At 42.4% G+C, this 27,169-nt stretch overlaps 1 protein-coding gene across 1 annotated transcript; it reads right to left on the bottom strand.

Moving 5' to 3' along the window:
• LOC117537744 (SH3 and cysteine-rich domain-containing protein-like) lies at positions 1–23,117 on the bottom strand. The gene is made up of 10 exons (XM_034203075.1): positions 23,071–23,117; positions 22,811–22,835; positions 22,653–22,685; positions 20,760–21,109; positions 16,804–16,936; positions 10,260–10,341; positions 4,403–4,509; positions 3,587–3,668; positions 2,742–2,809; positions 1–224 (listed from the first exon to the last, which is right to left on the bottom strand). The coding sequence occupies exons 1-10, from the start codon at positions 23,115–23,117 to the stop codon at positions 114–116; spliced, it is 1,038 nt and encodes a 345-aa protein (XP_034058966.1). The 3' UTR covers positions 1–113.
• Between the last annotated feature and the right edge of the window lie 4,052 nt (positions 23,118–27,169).

The following is a 27,169-nucleotide window of genomic DNA, read 5'->3' as shown; positions in this document are numbered from 1 at the left end:
TTTCTCCTTAGTTAAGGACATTTTGAAGAGCAAAACATGTTTTAAAAAATATCACTGTGAGCATGTCAGAGTACAGTAAGTCAGCTATATTTCATCTACTGACAGCGAGTGATTTAGTAAACTAACCTCATCTCCAGGTCATGGCTGTCTTGGGGAGTAAAGCTGAACAAGGCCACATAGGTGTTGAGCTTAAGGACATCTTGTTGTAGGTGGATCTGCTCCAACTAAATAACACAGACACACACACAGAAAAACACATGAACACAAACAGATTTGGTTGTCAAGAAGTCTGAAGAAAAAGGAAAACATAGCTGACAAGTTAAACAAAGCTCATAGTCACAAAAATACAATGCAACACCATATTTTCTATTGTCACTTTTCTCGCTTCTTAAAATAGTATGTTGGCATTCACATAGGCAGGAGAAGCCCTTGTTTACTGAACACTGATAGACTGGGCTTATGTTGTTCTGCAATCTGTTCCTTTAATCCACCGTCAACACGAGTGGGAGAAGCAGGATCACGTTTCCATGAACACTCAGGAAGTTAAAACAGGAGAGGGTTGTGGGTGGAGAGGAAGTTGTCAGAGAAGTGTTAGCACAATTAGCGAGGAGACGCGGCGCCACACTGGTGCCCTTCACACCTGCTCCTGGTGGGCGTCTTCTTGATTCATCACCAATACCTATCCGGCGTGCTGTGTCCCTGAAATCCTTCCAAATGATAACTAGCTACTGCATAATTTCCACAGGGAAACCTAGCCAAGATAAATGAGAATTACTTTTTAAGACACACTAATGGCTGTTTTTGAAAGACAGTGGAAGAATTTGCCATCTTTGTGGCACTGTGTCTTTTATGAGGAGAAGTGTTCCTGGTCTTTTGGGGCTCCTCGAGCATCGTCCATGAGGACTGGCAATGTGTGTGATGGATGAGTCGAGTTGACTGCAGCCACAAGGCAAATTGCCTCTGTGGCCTCTGGGTGAAAACAACAGCGTCAAGTAGTGGCAATCCATTACAGCTAAATAAGAGCCGCTCACTGGCCTTGAAAGGCTCTCGATGCTATGGGAGCCGGGAACAGTGCATCGGGTTGAGCAGGTTGACATAACAGCCTCCTTTGAAACTGAGTTATAGACAGAAAAGGCTGCATTTAGGAAAAAGTAAAACAATGAAATGGAAGAACAGCAGGAATTTCTTTAGATCCACAGTTACTGATTGTTTTTTAGCCAATTGGGTGTAGTTTAACAACCTTTAACAACTTTAACATATTATCACCTTATAAACTTTTTATGTTGCACATGTCAGCCAACAGCTGCCTGTTTACATGTCTAGCAAACACAGCAACATTTACTCTCCATCTTGCACTGTTTTGCTCGAACATGTTGCTATACAGTATAGCACCTAAATGCTCCATGATGTACTTACTAGTTGCTACAGATGTTTATTTGATCCATTGTTTTATAAAAATATCGATAGGCACAGCTTTAAGGGTAAAGATACGTTTGGCTATTGGAGGTAAAACGTTTTACACTTTAATGAACAAAAGCTGCCTCAAATAAACAGAAAAAGCTCCACCTACAACACAAGCAAACTTCCCAAACAAAGAATCCACGCAAAAATGAACCATGGCAATTTGAATGTCAATAGATCTTGTGTAGTTTAACACAAAACCTGGAAAGTGTGAACAGATGGGGATCCTGTGTGTGTCTCTCATCTCAAATTGGAGGTTTCATCGCTGGCAGAGAGGCAGTTTGAGCGTTTTCCCCTGCTCATTACCCTGCAGAGCCTCCATCTGTCCGTCCTCCAGCCCGAGCTAATGGAGCGGTCTGCGGACGGACACACAGCCGGCTGCCAGCTGTGCTCGGTCCAGTCTGATAACACAGCACAATGTACTTCAAGTCTCTTCCCCGAAAATGGACGGCTGGCATATTGTATTGCAGAGAGGATAGGTGTCTGCATGTGTACTGTTTTATTTCCCATGTATGGTTATTTGTTCATTTTTGTGTTTGTCCAAATATCTGTGTGGCTTTTTCCATTGTTGACAACAGAGATAAACATGTTAAACTATAAAAGTAAACATGATAGATTGCTGCACATAGAAAAAGTGCACAAAGAACATTGATACTGAAAGCACCTCTCCAAAACACTTTGAAAGATAGACAGGAAAAGAGCCGCTTAGAAATCTGCCCATGAAATATTCATGGTTATCCTGCAGGAGGTGCCAAGATATTCAGAGAGGTTTAACCTTTTTCTCCCACCACCAGCATGAATTGTGTAACATTATCACTGCATCTACGGTGTAGAAAATAATACCAGAAATACAGAGCTGCAGATTGAGACGTTACATGACTTCAAAGCTTCTCTCTATCAGTTCAGGCCAGTGCTCTTGTCAGCTCCGGTTTGATTTGTTACAGCAGGAAGAGAAGTTTTCCCTCAGAGTCCTGGGAAATCGAGCAGTGACGATTGAGGCGAGGGGCAAAGAGCAGCGAGCTTATTGGAGGCAGAACCGACTGGCTGGGTATTAGTTCTCAGAGACACCATGAAGAGTTCAGGCACTGGTCAGTAACAAAGTCTGTTCTCAGAGGTTGTCAGACTGCACCAATAATACTCATTACTGTACTGACTGTGAGTCCCAGAATAGCAATCACTGTGATGACCAGACTGCTTCGCTTGCAATTCCTCTAAACACGTATTGTGCATTAAATCTGTAATACAGTATGTACAAAGATTAAAATGGATGTGTTTCTTACCGGCAAGTCGTCAGGACTTCTCTCTGGCTGGAGGTAATGCTCATTTCCGTTCTCGATTACTGTGAAAACTGTATAAAAAAATAAAGACTAAATTAAATCAAATGAATCCAAGAAGTTAGATTGAATTCTACAATAGTAGCTAGTAAAGGCTGCAATGTCTAAAAGATGATATGTTGGACACCAAAAAGACACACTAGGAATAGTTTAAAACCTTGCCAGAAAATTGGAAGATATTATACATTAAGTTTAATTATGAGAAATTGTGACTGTGTCTGCCTTGTGTTTTCTTCTGTGGTTCACACATTTTCAAACTATCTATTTAAAGATAGTTTATAGTTTTATTTTTTAATGAACTAAAGCACGTTCAAGAAAGCAGAGCAGTGTCATGGCCCAAAGGTGACCCTGGCTCAGAACATAATGTATTCTTTAGTAGGGTCAGGTGGTAATCTCTAAAGGAAAGGGCCAGGTAGGTACTACCTTGGTTGGCTTGAGCATTTACCTTGTCGTCCTTTCCTTCCCTGCCTAGTGAACGCTCCAGATTGTAACGGGTCAGTGCCTTGACCTTCACTGCATAGACTATTGTGCAGTTTTTAAATAAAGAGCTACACACAATGCAGACCAAGAAAAAGAGAGGTCCTAATGTTTTTCTACAGGATACTCTACAGCCGGGTCAGAGTTAGGAAACACAACAAAAGGAGCAAAGAAAAGCTTATTTAATGGTTCAACGGAGGACAATTTGATGTCGCAACCTTCTCAGACTCTCTTGGTGGGTGAGCGTGTGTTTACCCTGTGTCACTGCATGGCTGTAATTCAGATGTAATCAATGTACCGCAACAGATACTCACCATCATCGCTGTGTTTTCTCGACAGCTCCTGCCTGCTGCTGTGAGCCACCACTTCCTCTGGAACATTATCCAAGTCATTGGTCTGCAGAAAGAAAAGATAAAACAGATTAGAGATAGGGAGATATATTAACAGAAGACTCTGAGGAGAAAACTAGCTAAAAATGAATCCACTTTCACTGTGTAACCCGCTAACTGCGAGAAAACTGTTTCCTAGTCCGCATTTGGAACGTATTATCATAACCCCTGTGGAGATCACATTGTCTCTGAGAGCCTACACACACACACACACACACACACACACACACACACACACACACACACACACACACACACACACAAACAGCTGCAGTGGACAGGACAGGATGGCCAACAGCTTTCAGATGTCATCTTACGGAGGCACGTATCCAGACATGTTAGCTTACACTAAAAAGTGATAAGCAATGAAAAACAGAGTTCCTTGTGTATTACAGAGATGAGAGGAGGCTGGAGAGTGTAGCCGTACACTACAATCATCCCGGCCATCTTCAGAGCTGTAACATGAGCCTTTGCACCCACATCTCCCTTCATCAGTGCCTGGACCAGAATGCCTTTATTGGTAGTGTTTACAGCCCTGCAGGGGCAGTATCTATTCAGACAATCAGTAACAGTATGTCTGTCGCAGTGAGAAGAAAATATATAGAAAGATACATTACCTTAACTGAACTGTATGTACATTGGGTTTTAACTTAAATAAAAATGGAAGTGTTAGTGATCTGTATTGTTTGTTTGACACCGTTAAGAAAATACACTAACATGATGAATGATCCTTTTTCTTACCAAGTTTCTTTGAGGAGACTCAGAGCCACTGGGCCTCTTGGCTTTTTGTGCCAGCGACGTGCCAAACCTCAAGGCCTCGTACACAGGGTCCACTTTGTTTCCACAGGCTTTAGAAAATAATAAGACAACATTTGAGCTAATGGCAAACATATGTTAAGCTTTCTGATTAGCTATGAGGTGCACTAAAAAACTGAAACGTTGTGTATAATGTCAACAAATGTTACATTACTGTATTGGGTTAGTTGAAACCAAACATATTAAGTTAAGATTAGTTTATTTATATAGCACATTTCAGACACAAGACGAGCCTAATATTTTATATATTATTTCAACTCACTTTCAACTACCCTAATACAGTTATGTGAAATGTGTTACATAATATATTGAATTGATTGTTGTGATTTACAATTCTATCAAAACAAGTTAGAAAATCTTTAAAACAGCAAGTGCAAAAATGGCACCAAAAGAGTTGAGAAAAGTATTTGGTAACACTTTATATTAAGGTACACAAATTAACCATCAACTAGTTGTTAATTAGCATGCATATTAGCAGTATAATGGCTCTCTATTAGTCATTATACAACACTTATTAATGCCGTATTCTACATGACCATATTCTACAAGTAATAAGCCATTAGTTGAGAGTTTTTCCTCAATAACACTCTAATTAGTGCTTATTTATTGCAAGTAAGGAAGTTGTTGTACATGAGTTTTGGTCTTAATATGCGCTGCTTAATATGGGCGTAATAAGGCAGTAGTAGCACAAGAATAGTAATTCTCCCATAATAACACTTAACAAATATGATCTATTCTTATGGAACAAGACATGAAACTATAAGTGTTAATTGTGTCTAAATCAGTGGCGTAGCTGTGGGTGGCCCACCCACAGCCAATCAGCGCTTCATAGCGCAGAGCCGGGAAGCCCAGAAGGAAGTGCCACAAACTGCAGTTCATCTAGTGGCCGACAGGGGATGGATGCAAAAAGGAGCAATTCCCATAGACCCCCATGTTAAAATGCCCAACTTTACAGCAGAAATAAACATGTTTTTAGCCTGGATCCAATACAACTTATTCTGGATATAGTTAGATTCCACCTTCATGACAATGGAATAGGGAGTGCATTTTTTTACCGTGAGTTTTTATAGTAAGTAAAGTAACTTTTGCCATGAGTGAATGAGCGAGGGGGCGGGGTAGTTTACACACACGCAGCTGCTACATGCAGCAACACACACACACGGAGGAGATGGCGGAGAGAACGCGCTCCGAGGTGTGGTTAAACTATGTCGATATGGACAATACTCGTTACCAAAAGTGCAATAAGAGTTTAGCATGTAAGGGCGGTAACACGAGCAATTTGTCTAAACATTTAGCAAAAGTGCTCCACATTCAGACGGAGAAATGCACCGGGTTCAACTGTCTTTCTAGTAGCTCTGTAGCCCCGTCCACGAGTAACGTTTCCACGTCAGGTGCAGGGCTCTCGACTAACTTTTTTCCCCATCCTCCCGGAACCGTCCCGAAATACAAACTAAGCCGTCCCGAAATTAATGTGGACCGTCCCGAATTTAAAATGTTAGTTTTTCTACATTATCATTAGTTAAAAGCATTCAAAGTGACCTTTAACATAAATAAAACATTATACAAATCATTAGATGATAATTCATAAACTTTTTTATTTGAGTAAATCATTCAATCACATAAACAAAGGCCAAATATATTTAAACAAACACACAAATGAGAAAATTACTCTAATATTGAATCCAATCAAGTCCCATCCAAATCACAAAAAAATCCAACACTGTCCTGAAGACAGAACCCAGAGTAACCACTAACCAGGATGACAGTCTGTAACACAGTCAGGAGACCTTTACAAACGGCCCCGCCCCCTCGCACACAGACGGGAGAGAGAGATCTCGTCTGGATTGGAAAGCTCGAAAATACATCAGAGACGCATGTTGTAGTCTTATTGCATATTAGAAACGGAGTTGGTGAAACTAAAACTGCGATATAATGTGTATGTAGCAATAATACATATGACATATATTTTTTAAATGTCTCCAGTACCGATAAAAAGTCCGATAACGTCGGAGCTTAACGTTACCACTGTCTTTAATAATTCCGGCCCGGGGCCCGTTTAATACCGGGGCTCGGTAACCATCCCTACATGGGGAGAGGCGCAGCATATTGCTAAGGACTAAATACGATGGAGAGTTCTCATCTCAGCCTTATTACCCATAGGGGATGAAGAGGAGTAAGTAAATAAAGAGGCCGGCGCTCCAGGGTCTGGTTCTGCTGTGCGTTTTTGTGATGTAACGGTAAAACATTTCAGAATTCCTCCACGGGATGCCATTGTACATCACTCAACCCGCGAAATACACACACTCAGTACATAGCTAGACCCGCGAATTTGCGGGCCAGGAATTCGCTGGCTGCCAGCCAGCGGCACAGCTGTAGCTACGTGTGTGTGTATTTCGCGTTTCTAAATGTTTTGTGCTTGTGTGTTTATGTTGACAAGGAGGTTTAATAACTGTGTGCTACATAAAACGTGCAGTCGGTTTCATTTTCATCGCCGTTTGTAGTAGAGTTAGCAGGGTATTTTTATTTTAACTCTCGTCCCAAATTCGTCCCAAAATTATTTTGTATCCTCCCCGACACTATTTTTTTCGGCCCCGGGACGACGGGACGTCCTTAAGCTCGAGCCCTGGTCAGGTGTTATGTATGCTAGCAGCAACACACGGAGCTAACTACATTATACAAACATGGGTTAATGATTAGAGGTAACTGAGTTATTTATTTTGTTAAAGTTTCAGCTATTCTGTTTACAGTTCTGTCATCACATTATTTAATACGATTTGTTAAAACATTGTTGTTTCTTTTGATGTGAAATATTGTTTATTTAATTGAAATAAAAAGCAATGTTAGTTTTGTTCACAATTTGTTTAGTTAGTTTGCCTTAATTTTTTCTCCAAAAGAACCGATAAAAGTAGGTGTTGAAGGACCGGATCGATAAGACAGACATACTTTATTGTCATTTCAACAAGACACAGAGTGTACTATTAAAACGAAATTTCGTTGTACTGGCTTACAGGAACAGGACAAAATTGTACATAAATAATAGTGACGTGGTGCTGATAAAATTAAAGATAAAGTGTGCGTTTAAAATATAAAGACTTATACATATAAATAAGATAGACATAGGCCTACTATATAACAAATATGTGCTCTTTACACAGCGTAATGTAATCTTTATGTTACTGGTCTACTTGCTGTTCAGCAGTCTGATGGCATGGGGGAAAAAGCTATTGCAGAATCTGGCTGTTCTGCTCTTAATGCTGCAGAACCTCTTGCCGGAGTGCAGCAGGGAGAACAGAGCATGGTGAGGATGAGTGGGGTCTTTCAAAATGTTCTGGGCTTTTGTCAGGGAGCGTTTCTGAGCGGTGTCTCTGATGGGAGGGAGAGACACTCCGATGATCTTCTCTGCTGTCCTAACCACTCTCTGCAGAGACTTCCAGTTTTTGGCGTTGCAATCTCTTGACCAGATGGAGATGCCGCTGGTCAGCACGCTCTCTATGGTTCCTCTGTAGAACGTGGTGAGGATGGGAGGGGGAAGCTGTGCTCTTCTCAACCTGCGCAGGAAGTGTAGGCGCTGCTGTGCCTTCTTAAATAGTGATGTCGTGTGAGTGGACCAGGTCAGACTGCTTGTGATATGCACCCCCCAGGAACTTGGTGCTGTCTGTAGTCTTCACTGCTGTGCCGTTGATGTGGAGTGGTGGGTGACAGTGCTTTTTGTTCCTGAAGTCGACAATGATCTCTTTAGTTTTATCGACATTCAGGATTAGGTTGTTGGTGTTACACCAGTCTGTCAGATGTTTCACCTCCTCCCTGTAGGCCTGTTCGTTGTTGTCCCTGATGAGTCCCACCACTGTTGTATCGTCCGCGTACTTTATGATGTGGTTGGTACTGAACCTGGAGCATAAGCATAAGCGCTATCGATAAAAGTAGTAGTACCGTTGTGTACCCATATGTGGATGTCAGTTTTACACACATTCTGAGGCCGCAGTGCCTATGTTTTTGTTTTCACTGCTAATTGATGCTTATGTTCTATTAGTGCATTAAAAAATCATTAAAATCATTAATGAAGTTTCAGCTCAGACCCCACGCTTAATATGTCTCCCCCTGGCCCACCTACATTTCTCCAGGCCCACCCACACAATAATTCCTGGCTACGCCACTGGTCTAAATAACTCAAAATTAGGTATTTATATCTTATAATATGTTTTGGGGTATTGACAGTTCAGCTACCAATAGCAAGGTGATATTGACCAGTATGTTTCATATTTGCACATTTATATTTTTGTAAAATGTGTACTGAAGGTTAGACCCGGGTACAGGAAGTAGGAGAACGTGAACGGAATATAATGGCAGTAGACATCCATGAGTACACTGCCACTAATTTTCCCTATGCAACCTGAAGAGTAAAAGGGTCAAGTCCGTCAGAAAGCAATGACTATAAGTGTGAGCCTTACACTTACACTGTAAGGATTAGTAACATGTATTGTGTTTATGTGATGACATGTGGAGATGTTTAAACTCAATGAGAAAATGCGTTAGCATTCGCGCTAGCGTTAGCATACACGGTAGCGTTAGCATACATGCTAGCGTTAGCCATACTAGCCTGTATACATGCTTATTGTACAGCTAGCATTATCTATGTTTACCTTGTTTACACTAAGCGGTCCTAATGTGTTCATCTGTGTATGTTACACTTGCATGTATGAGATCATTAAGTGCCTTGTAACTTCTTTTTTTATAGTTTCACTCCGTTTGAATGTCACTGGACTGCAAATAAGTCAATAAAGGAGCATGGCTGCTCATTCCCTGGCTCTCAAAAGAGTTTGGCTGGCTGTTTAATCTATGTTCACACTGAGACAACACAGAGAGAGAACAGCACACCTATTGTGTAAGAACATACAAGCAGGTCACACAGTATGATCACAAATACATAAACTCTGTTAAAAATCAGTTTTTATTAAAAAGTACAGGCTGCATATATGTTCTCAGCCTTGGAGAAACTTGACATGTTTTGGTACATGTATGTGTCTGAACCTCTCTTTAGTGGTTCATTAATAAAACAGATATTTCAACGTGTGCCTACTTTGTTCATGTACTGTTGAGGTTAATTTCAGTAGTTGTGTGCTATAATGTATTTACAAAGTGTGAAGAGGAGGCAACTTTAGAATAGGGAACCTGTTCTGGTCAATTAGAGTCAAACTAATAGCTTATTGGTTATGAACAAGACTTCACTTTAGAATAGGGAACATATTCTTAGATAGAAATACCTAATTAGAGTCAAACTACTAGCTTATTGGTTATGAACAAGACTTCACTTTAGAATAGGGAACATGTTCTTAGATATAAATAGCTAATTTTGAGTTGTTTAGACTTAATTAACACTTGTAGTTTCATGTCTTGTTCCATAAGAATAGATTATATTTGTTAAGTGTTATTATGGGAGAATTACTATTCTTGTGGTACTACTGCCTTATTAGGCCCATATTGGGCAGCGCATATTAAGACCAAAACTCATGTACAATAAGTTCCTTACTTGCAACAAATAAGCACTAATTAGAGGGTTAATGAGGAAAAACTCAACTAATGGCTTATTACTTGTAGAATATGGTCATGTAGAATACGGCATTAATAAGTGTTTTATAATGACTAATAAAGAGCCAATATACTGCTAATATGCATGTTAATTAACAACTAGTTGATGGTTAATTTGTGTACCTTAATATAAAGTGTTACCAAGTATTTTTGCTTTACAGCATGTGAATTTATCATGGAGATTTAAGCTGATCACCGATGGGCATGACTTCTTTGATGCAGCCATACTGTTCCTGGATCAGTAATGGAGAGCTGTAGTAACGCCGAAAGCCTTTTGGCTAAAACACAGAAAGGGAAAAAGGAGAGAGACAGGCAACAGACATTAGAGACAAATCAATATGCAGCTCCGCAGGCCGCTCAGCGGCCTGACACTGAAATACTGCACGTAACTCTGCTGTCGTTTGTGAGAACATCTGACGGAGATAAAGCTCTGCCGCACTGAATGTCAGACGTCACTGTAGAGATGAGTCAAAGCAACTGTTTTTCACTGCAGACTGAGAAACAATCAATACCTAAAATATCTCTTTAAAGAAATACTAATATAAAAAAACAATTTGATGCAAGTCATTAAATAATGGTGACTTAATCCACAGCAATTTATAATGACTAATTCATTCATAAATCCATGAATGTTTAGGATCAGTAGGTAGGTTACTGAAATAAAATATGTATTGAGTAATTTAATGTATATTTCTAAACTGTTTTCAATGATTAGAAGAGAATGTATAATTGAATAATATAATTATACAGCATTTTGAACACTTATGAACCAATTTTGATAACAAACAGACAGTCGTTTAAATGATTATTGCATTACTTTTCATATCAGTAAAAAACATTGCACCAATAGCATGGTGTCTCTAGCAACCTGTGAACACAACTTGAGAATTACATCCATCTGCAAAACCTTGAATTTAAGTTTTTGTTATGATTATTGTGCTGATTGTTTTCACCTGTGGCCCTTGTGTTTCTCCTCCCCTGCCCGGCTGTTTCTCGTCTTGTGATTACCCCTCCCTGTATTTAGTCTGTTCTCTTCCTGTGTTGGTTCGCCTTGTGTCATGACTAGTTCGTCGGTGAGTGTTCTGTTTTGTCTTTGTTTATCACCTAGCCTTGAAATAAAGGAATTTTCACTTTAATCTGCATTTGGGTCCTGCCTGCTTCACACACCGTAACATTACGAACCGACCTAACAAATGGACCCAGCAGATGATCCATGGGAGGTTGAATTACAGCATTTAACCTTCTATCTGGCTTGCTGCTTCGATTGGTGGAAGGGAGCGTCCAGTGTTCGGCAGAAGAGGGCCGCTCTGGTAGAGGCGCACCGGTTGGCAGCAGAGAAACTATGTTTTGTGGAGTTCTTACCTGACTGGATTTTGGACTTCCTTGAAACATGTGATTCCCGGCCTGCTAGCCCCAGGCATGCTAACTCCATGTCTCCCAATTCCCAACCTGGCACCATACGCCTTGGTGGGTTCCGCCTGAAGTCAACCCGTGCTTCTGCCCCAGTTCCTGCTCCTGTCCAGGAGTTGTATTCCGGAACTTGTCTGGCTTATGGAGGTCCACGGAGTATTCAGGCGGCTGCTAAGAGGAGTCGTCGCAAGGCCAGGCTAGCAGCCCGAGCAGCCATGGTTCCGGCTCCAGAACCGGACCTTACAGCCATGTTTCCGGCTCCAGAACCGGACCTTACAGCCATGTTTCCGGCTCCAGAACCGGACCACACAGCCATGATTCTGGCTTCAATTGCGGCCCCCGCAGCCATGGTTCCAGACCCAGCTCTGGCCCCAGCTGCCACAGTCCCATCTCAAGTTTCCTCTCGAGTCCCCTCTCCAGTTCCCTCCTCTAGTCCCTCCTTTAGTCCCTCCTCTAGTCCATCCTCTAGTCCCTCCTTTAGTCCCTGCTCTAGTCCCTCCTTTAGTCCCTCCTCGAGTCCCCTCTCTAGTCCCTCCTCGAGTCCCCTCTAGTTCCCCTCGCGAGTCCCCTCTCGAGTTCCCTTCTCTAGTCCCTCCTCTAGTCTCTCCTCGAGTCCCCTCTCTAGTTCCCCTCTCGAGTCTCCTCTCGAGTTCCCCCTTGGTTCCCCTCTCGAGTCTCCTCTCGAGTCACGTCTCAAGTCCCTACCCTATGTCCTGGTCCATTGGAGGTTCCGCTGGGGGTCCTGCCAACTCCATGTCCTGTCCCGTTGGAGGCCCCGTCGACTATTCCTCTGCCGGGGGTCCTACCAATCGTATGTCTGTCCCGTTGGAGGTTCCGCCGTCTACTCTCCTGCCGGGGGTCCTGCCAGCTCCTCGTCCTGTCTCGTTGGAGGTCCCGCCGACTACTCTCCTGCCGGGGGTCCTGCCAACCCTTTGTCCTGTCCCGTTGGAGGTCCCGCCGTCTACTCTCCTGCCGGGGGTCCTGCCAACCCTTTGTCCTGTCCCGTTGGAGGTCCCGCCATCTACTCTCCTGCCGGGGGTCCTGCCAACCCTTTGTCCTGTCTCGGTGGAGGTCCCGCCGACTGCCCTCCTGCCGGGGGTCCTGCCAATCCCGTGTCCTGGTCCTCTTCCGTGGGGGATCCTGCCGAGGTCTGTCCCACCAGCTCCGGTTCCTGTCCGGCCGACACCGGGTCCTGCCCGGCCTCCGGCGCTGTCCCGTCAGCGCCTTCCTGCCCGGCCTCCGGAGCTGTCTAGTCTTCGCCCTCGAGCCCGGCCCCCTGACTTTCCCGGCCGCGGTGGCCTTCGCCCCTCCATAACCCCCACCTTGGACTCTGTCTTGCCCCCGGGCCGTCCGCCCGAGTCCCCCTTCTCGGCTTCTGCCTTGCCCCCGGGCCGTCCGCCCGAGATCCCTTCCGGATCCTCCGCGGTGCTCCTGGGTTGTCAGCCCAAACCCGTCTTCCTGACCCCCTCCACCCACCCTGGTGGCCCTAGTTTTATGTCCCTCCTCCGGTCCCCCTCCACCCACCCTGCTGGACATTGTTTTTTTGGACGTTTATGGGACTGTTTTGGTATTTTAGGGACGTCTGGAATCCGTCCCTTGAGGGGGGGGGTTCTGTTACTATTATTGTGTTATGTCACGATTTCTATGTCTTGGTTTGGGTGTTTTGCTGTTCTCCCGGTCATGTTTTCCTCTAGGTATATTGTCTGGTCCTTTTCCCTGTGTTTTTCCTCCCGTCGTTAGTTTCCCTGGTGTGTCTAGTTGTCTGATTGTTTTCACCTGTGGCCCTTGTGTTTCTCCTCCCCGGCTGTTTCTCGTCTTGTGATTACCCCTCCCTGTATTTAGTCTTGTCTCTTCCTGTGGTCAGTGTCGGTTCGTCTTGTGTCATGACTAGTTCGTCGGTGAGTGTTCTGTTTTGTCTTTGTTTATCACCTAGCCTTGAAATAAAGGAATTGTCACTTTAATCTGCATTTGGGTCCTGCCTGCTTCACACACCGTAACAGTTTTAGTTAGACAACCAGAGTTGAAAATGCAAGAGAAGACCCTGGCCCTTTCTCATCTCCTCGACTCCTCGGTCCTCCGGTAGTGACCCGGAAATGAATTTCAGTGCGCCATGTTGAAGGACATCTCATTTCTCTAAATGCACTTCGAAGACCGAGCGTCGAGGAGGCTCTCTGGAGGAGCTATAACCGAGGATACACTGATGGGTCCTCCACGGCTCCTTCGTGGATGCATTTCCGGGAACAGATGTTTCGATAGAGGTTTCTCACTACTCAAATGTCCCCTCCTCGACTCCTATCCTCGAGACTTAGTCCCGCCCACAGGAGATGCGAGCGGAGGACTGAGGAGGGGAACCGAGGAGAGAGGAGGGGAAGCAGCAGGCGGTTAGAGAAATGAGAATTCCTCTCTGAGCGGTCATTTTAAAGAGACGTCCATTAATGATGACAGGAGGCACTGCAGCCCTCGGTCTGATGGACAGATGTGTTCATGACGACTTATATATTTACTTTTAATTAATTGACAGTGCGGTATAATGAGACAATAACAGGCTACAGATGCGGACATATACACACACATATATTTATATAAATATATCCAATTTCAGAACCAAACAAGTATGAGAGCACAGAGGGCTGCTGTGCCTCCTGTCATCATTAATGGACGTCTCTTTAAAATGACCGCTCAGAGGAGAGGAGTTCTCATTTCTCTAACCGCCTGCTGCTTCCCCCCCCTCTCTCCTCGGCTCCTCCGCTCGCATCTCCTGTGGGCGGGACTAAGTCTCGAGGATAGGAGTCGAGGAGGGGAGTCGAGGAGGGGAGTTAGAGAAATGATAAAGGGCCTATGTGTCATATGTCAAGTTGTCCACCGAAATTAACCTGACTAGAAAAACATTTCAGAATTTCATGGTCAGCATTTATCTGCCTGTCACGTCCTCATCCAATCTCCAAAGGCACTCAAACATTTATCATTTATATATCCATTATCCATCCAATAAATACTACCCAACAGTTTTAAATCCTTGGTAGATAAAGAAGAAAGACAATGGAAATCTTCTCGTTCCATAAGATCTGAGCACACTGGGTAATGATTCATTTATATATGTTCAGGTTTTTTTTCTCTTTGTGATTTCATTTTCATCCATTTATTCTTGAGTGGATGTGAGCATTAGTGTTGGACACCTACATCTCACAGGACTGCCTTTTTTCAGTTTGTTTACATTTTATGTATTCAAGTGGCAGGCGGTAAAATATTCATTGCTAATCATCAGTTGTCATGAATTATTCTTTTGACACTTCTGATGTGAAACACAGAAAAAAGCCAGCCTTGAGCTTTAAAGCCCATCTCGAAAACTGATTCTAGGGAGATCTTGAAAAAAGTCATAGACGCCTGTCTTATTAGAAAAGAACCTGTATACACAACAATAAAAACAGGGGGAGATTATGAGTTTGACGAAGCTGAAGGTGAAGTTCAGGAAGGTTGCGTTACCAAATTGTTGACAAACAAGTGCTGTTGAATACTACATTTATTTTAAAACTACATTTGATATGAATGAATTGTGACTGTATCAGTAAGGAAATCCATGAAAGAAAAGCGACACACTGGTTTCATGGTTAATAAAGATTCAGAGCATGAGGTAACTTGACTTCTTTGCTAAACTATTCTCAAGCCAAGAGAAACAAGCATGGCTGCTGAAGTGTCCAAGTTTAGAATAAGTCGAAATTAGAGCCGTGCTCCACTGGGAAAACTTCCTTTTTTATGCTTGATCTCTCGACCTCATTTTCCACTCCTGAGAGTCGATCATATCTAAATGCCTCATCCCTTAAGCATCTAGTGGAAACAACAGGAAGGGAAAAAGACTGCCTGTACTGCGACTATTTCCTCTATATAATTTCCATATGACGTACTTTATTCTTGCTGATTGACATTTGCTTATTCCAAATCGCCTCAAATGATTCCAGTTCAATTGTAGGGAAGGGATTAGCCAAATACTGTGTTGAACAGAGTATGAAAGGTATGAAATCACACTTAATTTGATCTGACAGTGTTACACTCCCTTTCTTCTCAGTGTGCAGATGACTAAAGAGTCCCAGTCCACTCCTCACTGCCAGTTTGCTCCACGGCAATGGAAGTGAAAGCAATGATTTTTTTTTGGTGCTTTGGCTTATGCTGGTGTAACTGAGTACTCTCCAGTAAAAAAAAATCTCACAGACCAACGCCTGGTTCGCCTTTTAATGCAGGTTCACAGATGAGTGATCACATTAGAGCTTTAAATCACTCATATAATTACATATCACTTAATTATAATAAATTATAACTATGCTGGTACGAGTGTGTGGTTTTACAGCTGTGAGGTTATTACAGTACAGGGTCAATGCCTCTGACTTGTGATGTAACAGCAATGAAAAGCTGAAAAGACGTATTGACTGTACCAATTATTAAATAAAATATTTCATGAGGCAGTTTTGCTCTAGTTCTTTATGTCAACAAGTAGGCACATTTAAATTCAACCTATAAGCTCTATCCAAACATTTTGCCTCTGTTTTTGCTCACGTTTATTGCTCATTAACAGAGTAATTAATATCAAACAACTCAGGGAAGTAAATTGCTGGAATTATATCAGCGTAGAAGCATTTTATTAGATAACATTGCAGGAAAGGTGAATGATGTTAACCTTTTCTCTTATCAGCTTTTCAGGGACAAATCAAAGGCAGCTTTCAGTATGTTTGAAACCAATCACTGATCACTGATAAATACCGCCAACTTCCACATTGTTGTGATATTGAACTAGAATCTCATTGTGTCTTATAGAAAATGTAAAGGCTAAAGTTGAATAAATGATGGGATAAATATTCCAAATATTATTTTACAACCCCTAATTTGACGACCAAGGCTTGACTTACATATTAAAAAAGACATCAAGGCAAAGGTGAGATTGTGAAATGCCAAACATATCATAAAACTGTTACGTGTGAACTCTTCAATAGCTGTTATAAAACTGCTTTTGGGTGATTGATCCTGTTTTAATGCTCTAATGCTGGCAGCAGAACTTAACGGACGTCAGCAGTTATTTTGCTTCGTTGATATTATCTAAGACTCAGAGTGATGATATAACGATGATCAGCGAAGAGGATGGACAGATGTACCAGCAAGCTCACACAAAGTGTGATTTCTGAATAAGCACATTCTTGTGGGAAAGACACACGGCCAATTATAATATGTCTGTTTTGGTTTCAGTAACTAAAAGCTCAATCTCCCAAACTGTTGACAGTAAAGTGGCAAAAGTGGTACATTGTGACCTGGTGTCTTTTACTTTTCTGTGTCATGCATCTCACCAGTTTGCCCATGCAGCGCTGCTGTCCCACTCCGTTTTCACACTTGTGGTGGAGGCTCATCTTGCAGGCTTTGCAGCGGAGGCCGTGCTTTGCTGTGTTTCCCGCCAGGAACACCACATGCTTGGCTGTTGTACTTGATGCACACACAAAAGGTTTAAGAGGTTAAGACAGGATCTGTCAGGAGCTGGACTCGAATGGGGCTCCTAAGTGAACAGTAAATCCCACACAGAAAGGCAGAGGCATGGAAAATGTTGTTCAGAAGTCCTTCACATTCATTTATTCCTCGTCACACTTGTTGCAAGCTTAGAATTTTTCCCGGAGTGCACTAGGGAGAAACTGGGAAGAGACATGTGGAATATTTTAACAGTGATACTTTTAGCAAACGTGATGTGCAATTTTAGCAAAACCATTTTAACAAAACAGACTGTGACTGAGCCAGTGGTATCTGCCCCATGAGAACACTTTTAAATTGCTGCCTGTGTGCAGTTTACCCTCTCTTATTAATACCTGACTCACAGTCGCTACAATAAATGAAGATTAATCTGACTTTACTGCAAAAATATTTGTGTGTGTGCATTTGTGCAGAGGTGTGTGAATGAGTAACAAATGAATATGCAGAGAGAGAAAAATAAAGTAATACTAATGATACTCCTTGTTTGGAATGTGTTACGACTTTATAACCTAAAATCTATAAATATATTTGTTAAGCCTTCGCAGTAAATTATGTTGACGCTCCATCAGGCACAAGTAACTATCCCGTTCCCGTTAGACATTGATTTAATAAGCATTTTTCTGCAAAGATCCGCAATCAATATCTCAGCATAAGGCTGTACTCGATCAGAGCAGTTTTATATACCAGTGGACCTAACTCATTGTGAGCCTAAAAACAAAACGCTAGCTTAGACAAAAGGCTGCACACTGAACATAGCATTTAACCCGTGTAATGATTAGGAAAACTACATTGGATGAGACACAAAAATAGCGAGGTCACCTTGGAATAAATACAGGAAGAAGTGGTAGAGCATGCAAACCAAAGACACTTCTTTGTTACTGAAACTGCATTTTTTAGAACAAATCTTCTCTGAGCTTGCCTAAAAACAAATCTAAAGACACAAACTATTTACCTGTGAGTTTATCTTACCATACTATATTTAGCCTTTCGACACAAGTAATCCAATATGCACTAAGTCTACATTAAGTATGATATGCTTTATTTAAAATATTTAAAATCTTTGTTGGTATTTATGAACTCAACATCATAGATGTGCAGATCAGTGCAGTGCAACAAATATCTAAAATAGTGGATATTTAGCACAATTTAACAACATTTTTGTGTTTTTCTGATTCTACAAACATGATATAAGTCTATATTTCATGTGATGGCAAAATGTAAAAGTTGTACAGTAACATACTTCTCCATATCAGATTTCTGAAGAATCTTTTCAACAATTTTCTCCTAATTATATCACATTAAGGGCACATCTGGGTTTAAGTGGGCCCACCCACAAAGGTGTTTTCCATAAACCTGGCTGATTAGACTAGAAATTAAGCTAATTATAAAGATAATAGCGTGGATGTTCCGCCCCTTACAGATGTAACACATCTAACAGTAGGAAGAGAGGGAGATGTCAATCAAGCACGAGATCTATTCAAACTGAAAACACCTGTGTGATGGACTGTGGGTGTATACTGGCTGTACCTCTCTTCTTTATACTGGTTTTGAGTACATTTCTAGATACACAAAAGGGGACTCCTCTTGTGACAAAGCAGAGTCACTGACAGTGATTCTCTTCTTAATCATAACATTAAGATTATCCCTATAAATTCTTTATTTTCCTAATGTTGAATAGCAATTGTTCAACTGAACACCATGTATGAGCTAGTCTCTCTACAAAGGGGTTTCAAAACAAAGATGAACGCCTACCAGAAAAATGGTAATATGTTTTTGCTCTATTAAAGATTTACTAATCTAGCTTGGCTCTATTTCATCTAGTAAACCTTATAAATGAGTCAGTGAGCACTATAATATGATTCAGCCATTTCTATTATGGATGACGTGTTTAATTTGCACAGGCTTTCATAATAAGGGATCCTCCTTCAGGAAACAAAAGGTGGGTGTTTAATGTACCAGGCTATCTTTTGCATATTACCATTATGCTATCAATCTACATATGTAGCTGTATATAGGGTGTATTATAAATATTGAAACAGTAACATTGATGAAGATTAAACCTTGAGTTAAAATAAGTGTTAATCCATTTAAGGATCAACATGTCCTTTCCATTTCCAATGATATACTATATTATTTAAGTTTAAGGTGGTGAATATGTAAGTTATTTTGGGTTTTTATCATTAAACTGACAAATTAACACATTTATATGTATTCCTATATTTATATTTAGTCTACTGTACACTTATATCCATTGAATTACAAGAAGCATTTCACTTCGGAGAACCTTATCCACATCTATGAATCATCGATAATTATAATACACTTGTACTTCTTCAACTCCATAAGCTTTCTAATGAATTGCCATTAGGATGAATTAATCACAGTTTGCTTGTACTTGTACAGTTTAAGTATCTTTTAACACAACTATGTGTCTCTCTGTCTCCTGTGAGCCACCCTTGATTCTGGATGTCAAGAGTCGGACTATGACAGCACCATGAACACACACATGCAAGATAGTATGTTAAAATGAAAACAGGACAAATTAAGAAGAAGGCCTCATCTTCCTTCATGATTGGACCAGAGGGATCAGCACCTTTCACAGGACCTTACATCATCCTTTCACTATCATTATCCATTCAAGGCCTCAGCCACTGGAAACCCCACACAGGCAACACTCCATTAGTCTGACAAAAACTAGATTGTTTCAATTATGCAACGAAAAGCAAAGACTGTTGGCACACTGATATATATTCATTTATTTGTTCAACCTGCCCACATTGTCACTGGTCTGTCGTCCTTTATCTGCTGTGGTATCAGGGGCTAGTTGGGCAGATGGTTCGGGGAGCAGCTATCATTATCAATCAGCAGATGCCCTGAGACACAAAGTCCTAGTGGTCCCTCTGAACCGATAGTTAACAAGGAGGGGGGGCAGCCAGAGAAAACAGAACATCTGGCAGGGGGAGAACAGCTAGAGCAGCTGGCTATCTGACACCTCGGCCGACAGATGGAGGAACCTGGCTCAGCGTGCCAAAAAGAAAAGGATGGAGATACTATGGTCCCAAGTCTGTTGGTCGAGATGGATGCTCTGTATCAGGTGCCTTAATTAGTGTTTTTATGAATATGGCTTCTGTGTTCAAAATGTTTTAAGGATGATAAAAAAAAACAAGGTTGGCGTCCAAACCGTATGTGCATATTATTGCATATTTATAACTCTCTAATTGTTATTCTGATGTTGGAGCCTTTTTATGTATAACTTCATCAGGTTATCTGATGAAGGCCTCATTAAGAAAAGGTTATTCTCAATGCTTTGATTGCAAAGTTCATCTGATGATGTGCAGGATTTTATTTTCTCCTACGATCTTAGTTAGATACTCTGCTTCCACTAATGAAGGAGGGAGGCGGTGTAAGGGTTTAGTGTTTTGTCTATCTGTCTGTTGATGTTAATTGCTCTGCTCTCTCTCTCTCCAGGTGTCGGCACTTCCTGTCCGTGTGGCACCTGCTAGGCTGATTGTTATTCCCGCCCCTAATTGTGTCCACCTGTGTCCCATTACCTAAAGTGTATATTTAGTCCGCCTCTCCCTTTGTCTGGTGTTGGTTCGTCTTGTCTTTTCGTCATGTCCATGCCTGTATTCCATAGACCTGTTCTTGCACTACCGAGTAGAACCTAGAGATTCTTGGAGAGTCCTAGTAGATCCTAGAAGTTGATTGGAAAGCTTTGTATTCTTGGAAATAAAGAATATTACAAAGCAACAGAATCGAGCATCTGAGTTCTTACGAGCCCAACGTGTCAGGCGATGTAACCATACCTACGATCATGTGGTTGCAGACGTCACAGAACATGGGCTTCTTGAAGATGTGCTCCATGAAGCAGTGTCCTGCCGAGTCTACCTGCAGCGGGTTGCGTATCTGGGACCGTGAGTTGGGGGGAGGAGCGGAGGGGATGACTGGAGGGACGGGGGGGATGGGCAGGTGGGTGGTGTGCGGGGGGGCCATGTTGCAGAGATGTCCCGTGCTGCTGCTCACGTCTGAGAGCAGCTCCATCTTGTTGTCGTTGCTGTTTCGGAAGAAGTTGTCCGCGCTCTTGCTGCGCATGGTCTTGGTCTTGAAGGACAAGGAGCATTTTAGTCTCTGCAGCTGAAAAAAAGAGCAAACATGTCAATGCAAATGGAGCGAGGAAGAGAAAAACACAGAGTATAAATGAGGAGAGAGAAGAATTCAGCAGAACTGAGTGAAGCAAATCAATTTCTATAACAACCCTAATAGATTACAAGCTGAGTCTGTAAAACCTCCAGGCACATTTCTCAGAGTCTGATGGCTGATAAAAGACTATTGCGACGGGCAACTTATCACTTCTGAGTGGAAAACCTTCAATGTTTCCTACCTGGAAGGTAATGTGATATTCTGGTTAGAGCAATGCATCATATCAACACTTTTCCTCTCACACTGTGCTTTCATATCTGGCAGCAGCCTTCATTAATCTCCTTAGGGCCCTTTATGACAGTAACGCAATTCATAACACTCCACACTGACAACTCCTCATTTAACCTCCCAGTGTGATCTTCCTCCTCTGTGAAACCCATTTAATTCTGGGCTTAAAAACGCAATAAAGAATCTTTGAGCTCCTCTAATGAGATGTTATGGTTATGATTTCTGGATGGTGCGGCTGCAAGTCTCTCATTGCGGAAACATGTTATTTAAGCACATCATACCCTAGCACACAGAACAGGCCTGAATGTATAACTAAACAGATAAACAGGTGAGGTTTCTCTGCGGTGTGCAGAAGGATTAAACCGTTTGTTTTAAAGTATTAGCTTTGCAAACAGACAGTTTACATCAACTGATTCTGAGCCGAGATGACTCATATTCCATCACAGACTTTAACTGCAATACAATTAATTGACAACTGCCATTGTTATTGCATTATTGTTGACTTACAAGCCTGAACACATTGTTTAGAGAGCTTCCCATTGCAGCGTTGGTGTGGTGAAGATCAATAATTCAACGGGTCAGGAAACAATCAATTTAGAGCCTTTCTCTACCATTACCGCCCACACAGGAATGCACATCAGACATGAACATAGAGCACACACACTGTAACCTCTCTCACATGGCTTTCACACGCCCTGAAAAGGAAAACTGTGGTCAGGCATAAATTAAATTGTTCATCACCTTTCCTGAGGTTGGAATTCTGCGTACATTGTAGTTTTTTAGAAAAGATGTGATGGAAAAGATCGTTCCTTACATGAAGATGTAAAAAATAAAAGATCTCTAAATCAGAAAAGTGAACATGCATCAAGGAGCTCATGCTGTGATTGATGTCCTCAAATCTATAAGAGCTGTGATTTATCAAAAAGCAGGAATGGTTAATAAGGGCTGGAATGGGTTATGAAAAATAATATAGATAGAAATGTTTTCAATAATAAATAATAATAAAAACAATAACATTCCAGTTATGGCTTAAGATAATTTAAAAATAAACTCATTAACTGATGCAGCCTATAAACAAACATTGCCCTCTATGGTGAACTAATTTGTATGTGGCATTAACGTCACTAAGTGATCCTTCTTATAAAGCAGGAAAAGTTGTAACGCAAAACAACTTTTATCTTTATGTACATGCAGATATGATTGACTAAATCAGCAGATCGCTACAGTTTACACAAGAGTGGAGGCTCACCTTGCGCTTATGATGTTCAGGCCTCACAGTATTCTTTAAGGAAGAATAAAAACACAAACAAAGCTTCACTTAAAAAGGTAGAAAACGTTGTCAGCTTATAGTGGAACTCGTTCTACTTGTACTGCATGTAAGGAAGACTCAACATTTTCCTCTCTCACTTTTGTTTGTCTTTCCGATGTTCTACTACCGTTGGATGTTAGAAGAAGTGTTATGGTTAGGCAGAGGCTTTATGTGCAATGTCAGCCAGGAAGAAGACTCTTTTAAAATGTGACCAGCTGTGCCAAAAAAAGAGCTCTCATGCACACGCTTCAAGAGAGACAATAGTCAAAGAGGAAAGCATGTCTATGATTCCGGAAAAACACCACCAAAAAACAGTTTCCGTTCACAAACTGATGGAAAATAATGAAGAGACTTATACATCTCATCTGTCCTGTGCAGGGACAGCAGAGGGGAGCTGATAGCCATCCACTAACATGATGACTAGTCCAATATTGTAATGCTAATTGTAGTAGTCTGGGCATCATGTGACCCAAATAGATGGCAAAACGCCTGAGGCAGCTGTGGATATCTATCACACAGCCTACTTTCCTAAATCAGCCACAAGTAGAAGGAACAAACCCAAATGGCCCTTACTGTACAGCAGTGACCACCAACTGGCGGCCCGCGGGCCACATCCGGCCCGCCAGACATTCTCATCCGGTGTCAGTACCAGATATGTTCGGGCTACCAGATATGTTCGGGTGTATTTCCGTCGCATCCGTCATCCGTCATATGACGGATTGTACGGCAAATCAAGAGGGCCAACATACACGGTCAAATTCCGAACATTTAAACATAGCCGACACTTCATTCTTTACTTTGTCCGTTATTATATGTAGAAGATTATACTTTTTCTCCGTCATGTTGTTTCCATAGCAACAACTTCAAACAGGCATAGCCTACACTTCATTCTTTACTTTGTCCGTTATTATATGTAGAAGATAAAAAAAAATTCTCCGTCATGTTGTTTCCATAGCAACAACTTCAAACAACAACAACTAACCGCTAGCCGCAAAGCTAGCATCACAGCCACTGCTCCGTTTTCGGAGACTTTGCACACGTTTTTCAGAAACATTTTTCACACGCTAGGAGTACTTCCACTAGCTTCGTCTTGATCTGTAGATGTGATTTGATGTGTCGTGTGTCCCCCAACTCCTCTCCAAAGTTCAGATATTTAATAAAATACTCAGGGGAGTTTCCTGAATTTTCATGCCCAAAGCCAAGCACTAGGCCCTGGGTAAATTAAGAGGCTGATCTCGGGCACTTTTGTCCACTTTCCCTGGTGGTCGAAACTCAAGCCAGACATCCCTGGAATCGTCTCAGAGAGTAGATGATCAGTGGGGCCTTGTTTTTACTGAATGATGTGTTTTTTTATGGGGAATTCAAATATGAGCTTATTTTTAGGATTTTCGGAGACTTTGCACACGTTTTCACAAACATTTTCACGCTAGGAGTATGGGAGTACTTCCATTTGCTTCGCCTTGATCTGTAGATGTGATTTGATGTGTCGTGTGTCTCCCAACTCCTCTCCAAAGTTCAGATACTATATACAAATACTAAAAGGTAAATAAAACATTAAACATAATGACAAAATAACAACCTGAAATATATGTATTCTATCTACACATTTCGTAATTGTCTAATCTAGTGGCCTTATAAAAGTGTTGGCTAAAGTAACGCAGAATATATATATTTTTTAATTGTAAATAATTAGAAACATTATTTATGTGCACAATGGGACCCCACCATAGCACCCCACACATAACAAGCTGTCCCGAGTTCCTCCGGCTGCAGTTCCGCAGACGGCCGGTGTGTGGCAGCAGAGCGCTGGGAGCCGAGGGAGGTGAGTATATGACGGATATGACGGATGCGACGGAAATACACCCGAACATATCTGGTAGCCCGAACATATCTGGTACTGACACCGGCCCGCACGACGGGGGTGACTGCGGCGTGGTTACTGCATTCGCAGTAACCACTGTGTGCAGTACCGGAGTACAACAGAGAGGCAGCAGCTGTGGGACAGTAGACTGCGTACTGCAAAACCTTCCCTGTCTTGAAGAAGAAGTGATCCTTCGTTGTGAAGAGTCTGGTTTGTGCGCTCCGCACCACAGCAGCAGCCCCGCTGCGACAGAGTCCAACAGAGAGGCAGGAGCTGCGGGACAGTAGCCTAGAAGCAGGGTTGGGTTGTAACGGAATACATGTAACGGCGTTACGTAATCAGAATACAAAAATCAAGTAGGCTAACTGAATTCAGCTGGCGTTACATTTGAAAAACGAGTAATCTGATTACAGTTACTTTCGTAAACCTGAAGTGAATACATTTTGGATTACTTATTTGAATTATTGGTGGAAAAGTTTCCTCACAAAATGTAATATTCATTACCGGCAGAGCTGTGTGCACACTGCACAGCGCTGCAGCATGTCTGTGAGCGAGAGAGATGCAGTGTGTCTGTGAGGCCCCGCCCCCGCACGCAGATGAGAGAGGGATCTCTTTTAAAATATATTGAAAGTTAGAAACGGAGATGGTTAGATCGAATGTGCAAGATAACGTTTATGTAGCATTTCTTTATTGTCGAAATGATGACATTTCATAACGGGGTCAAATCAAAGTGAATGGCCTGCTGCTGCTGAATGCATGGGGCAAGTGACTGGAAAAAGTTTTAAAAGTTATAACATCGTTTCAGATAATAAATAATAATGATAATTCATTCTATTTAGGGGCGCCTTTCAAAGCACCCAAGGACACCTTACAATTCATAACATATTCTAAGGAAAGGTTTTAAAGCAGTACAAAGAATGCAGTCTGGGTGATGTTTGTATACGGGGTGCAGTCCACTGCAAAACGTTAACTAACCTCTGCAGAACGTTAGCTAAACTCTGCTAATATCCCCTTAATGACATGCTCCTTTGAACATTTTGCTAAGTTACTGTTATAAATGTGACGAATCACTCATGTGCAACCTTATGAAAAGCCATTTTAAATCGGTTTTGTTACCATATGATCAGCCGTTAAGTAACTTTAGCTAAACCACGTGCAGCTTTAGAGCTAAGCTAACTTGTTGTGAGCAGGTCTTTTAGCGAATACATTTTTGACAGAAAGATATCTACAGATATATATAGATGTTTTCAAACTCACCATTCCACGTAAAGTTATTTTCAAAATTCGGTCGGACCACCAGACGCAGCAGCAATAATTAGCGGGCTCCTCGGTCTTCACCTCTGACTGCGTGCAGTGCAGCTGCAGCACTAATGCTCAATGTGTGTGTGGAACCCCCTCCCCTCTCTTGCAGAAACGTAACACACTGAGTTATCTCTGCTTAATAGGATTATTGCAATGCACATTTCAGCTAAATAGTGCAAACAACTAATTTGCTTTAGTAATGACACTGTTTTTACAAAGTCTTTTTAGATGCGACTTTAGAGTAGAGGGGAATTATTGAAACGGGATTTGTACAGTGTTCCGCGGCATCCGCAGCTGCGAAAATGTGGGGCAGGGCCGTAAAGTGGGGGGGCCAATGGCCCCCCCGCTTCCGGCGCCCTTGCTCATGGCGTCAGCCATCCTGGTCATACGACTGGGACGCTTACACATGAGGGAGTTTCAGCGCTGGGTGGCTGCCCTAAAGAGTGATGGTTACTGTGAAATGCGTAATGGCACTGCGCCACTGGCTGCACCCGACTTTTCTAAGTACGAGGTGTGCCTATGGGTGCTGTCCTTTCACGGAAAGTGGTCACCACGGACGCATGTCTGACAGGTTGGGGAGGTATTTATGAAGGTCGCCCGGTGAGGGGTCTCTGGAGCAGAGACCTCCAGCGGGCACACATAAATTACCTGGTGTTTCTCACCCTAAAACGCTTTCTGCCTTTCCTCAGGGGACATCACGTCCTCGTGAGGACAGACAATACGACCACAATATCGTATATTAACCGCCAAGGGGGTTTGCGTTCTCTCCAGTTACACACACTGGCGCGCAAACTTATCCTATGGAGCGGTAGACGTCTCCTCTCTCTGAGAGCGACGCACGTACCGGGAGTGAGGAACCTCGGGGCAGATCTACTGTCCAGAGGTATACCACTTTATGCAGACTGGACTCTACATCCAAGGATTGTGAGCCAGCTGTGGGTGCGTTACGGCAGAGCCGCGGTGGATCTGTTCGCATCGAAAGACAACGCTCAGTGTCAGCTGTTCTTTTCGATGCGCGTCTAAATGCACCGTTAGGCGTGGATGCACTCGCGCACAATTGGCCCCCGGGCCTTCTGTACGCGTTCCCACCCCTGGCTCTGATACCCCCAACTCTGGCCAGAGTGAGAGAGCAACGCCACACACTTATCCTGATAGCTCCGAACTGGCCAGTACTGGCTAGCGGAGATATATCAGCTGCTGTGCGGGCAGCCATGGCAGCTCCCACTACGCAGGGACATACTGTCCCAAGCGGGGGGGGCGATCTTTCACCCACACCCAGAGCGCTTGGCTCTAT

Source organism: Gymnodraco acuticeps, unplaced genomic scaffold (genome assembly GCF_902827175.1).
Source record: "Gymnodraco acuticeps unplaced genomic scaffold, fGymAcu1.1, whole genome shotgun sequence".
Classification (NCBI taxonomy): domain Eukaryota; kingdom Metazoa; phylum Chordata; class Actinopteri; order Perciformes; family Bathydraconidae; genus Gymnodraco; species Gymnodraco acuticeps.
The sequence above is the reverse complement of the archived record's forward strand: the minus strand, read 5'-3'. Positions and strand labels throughout refer to the sequence as shown.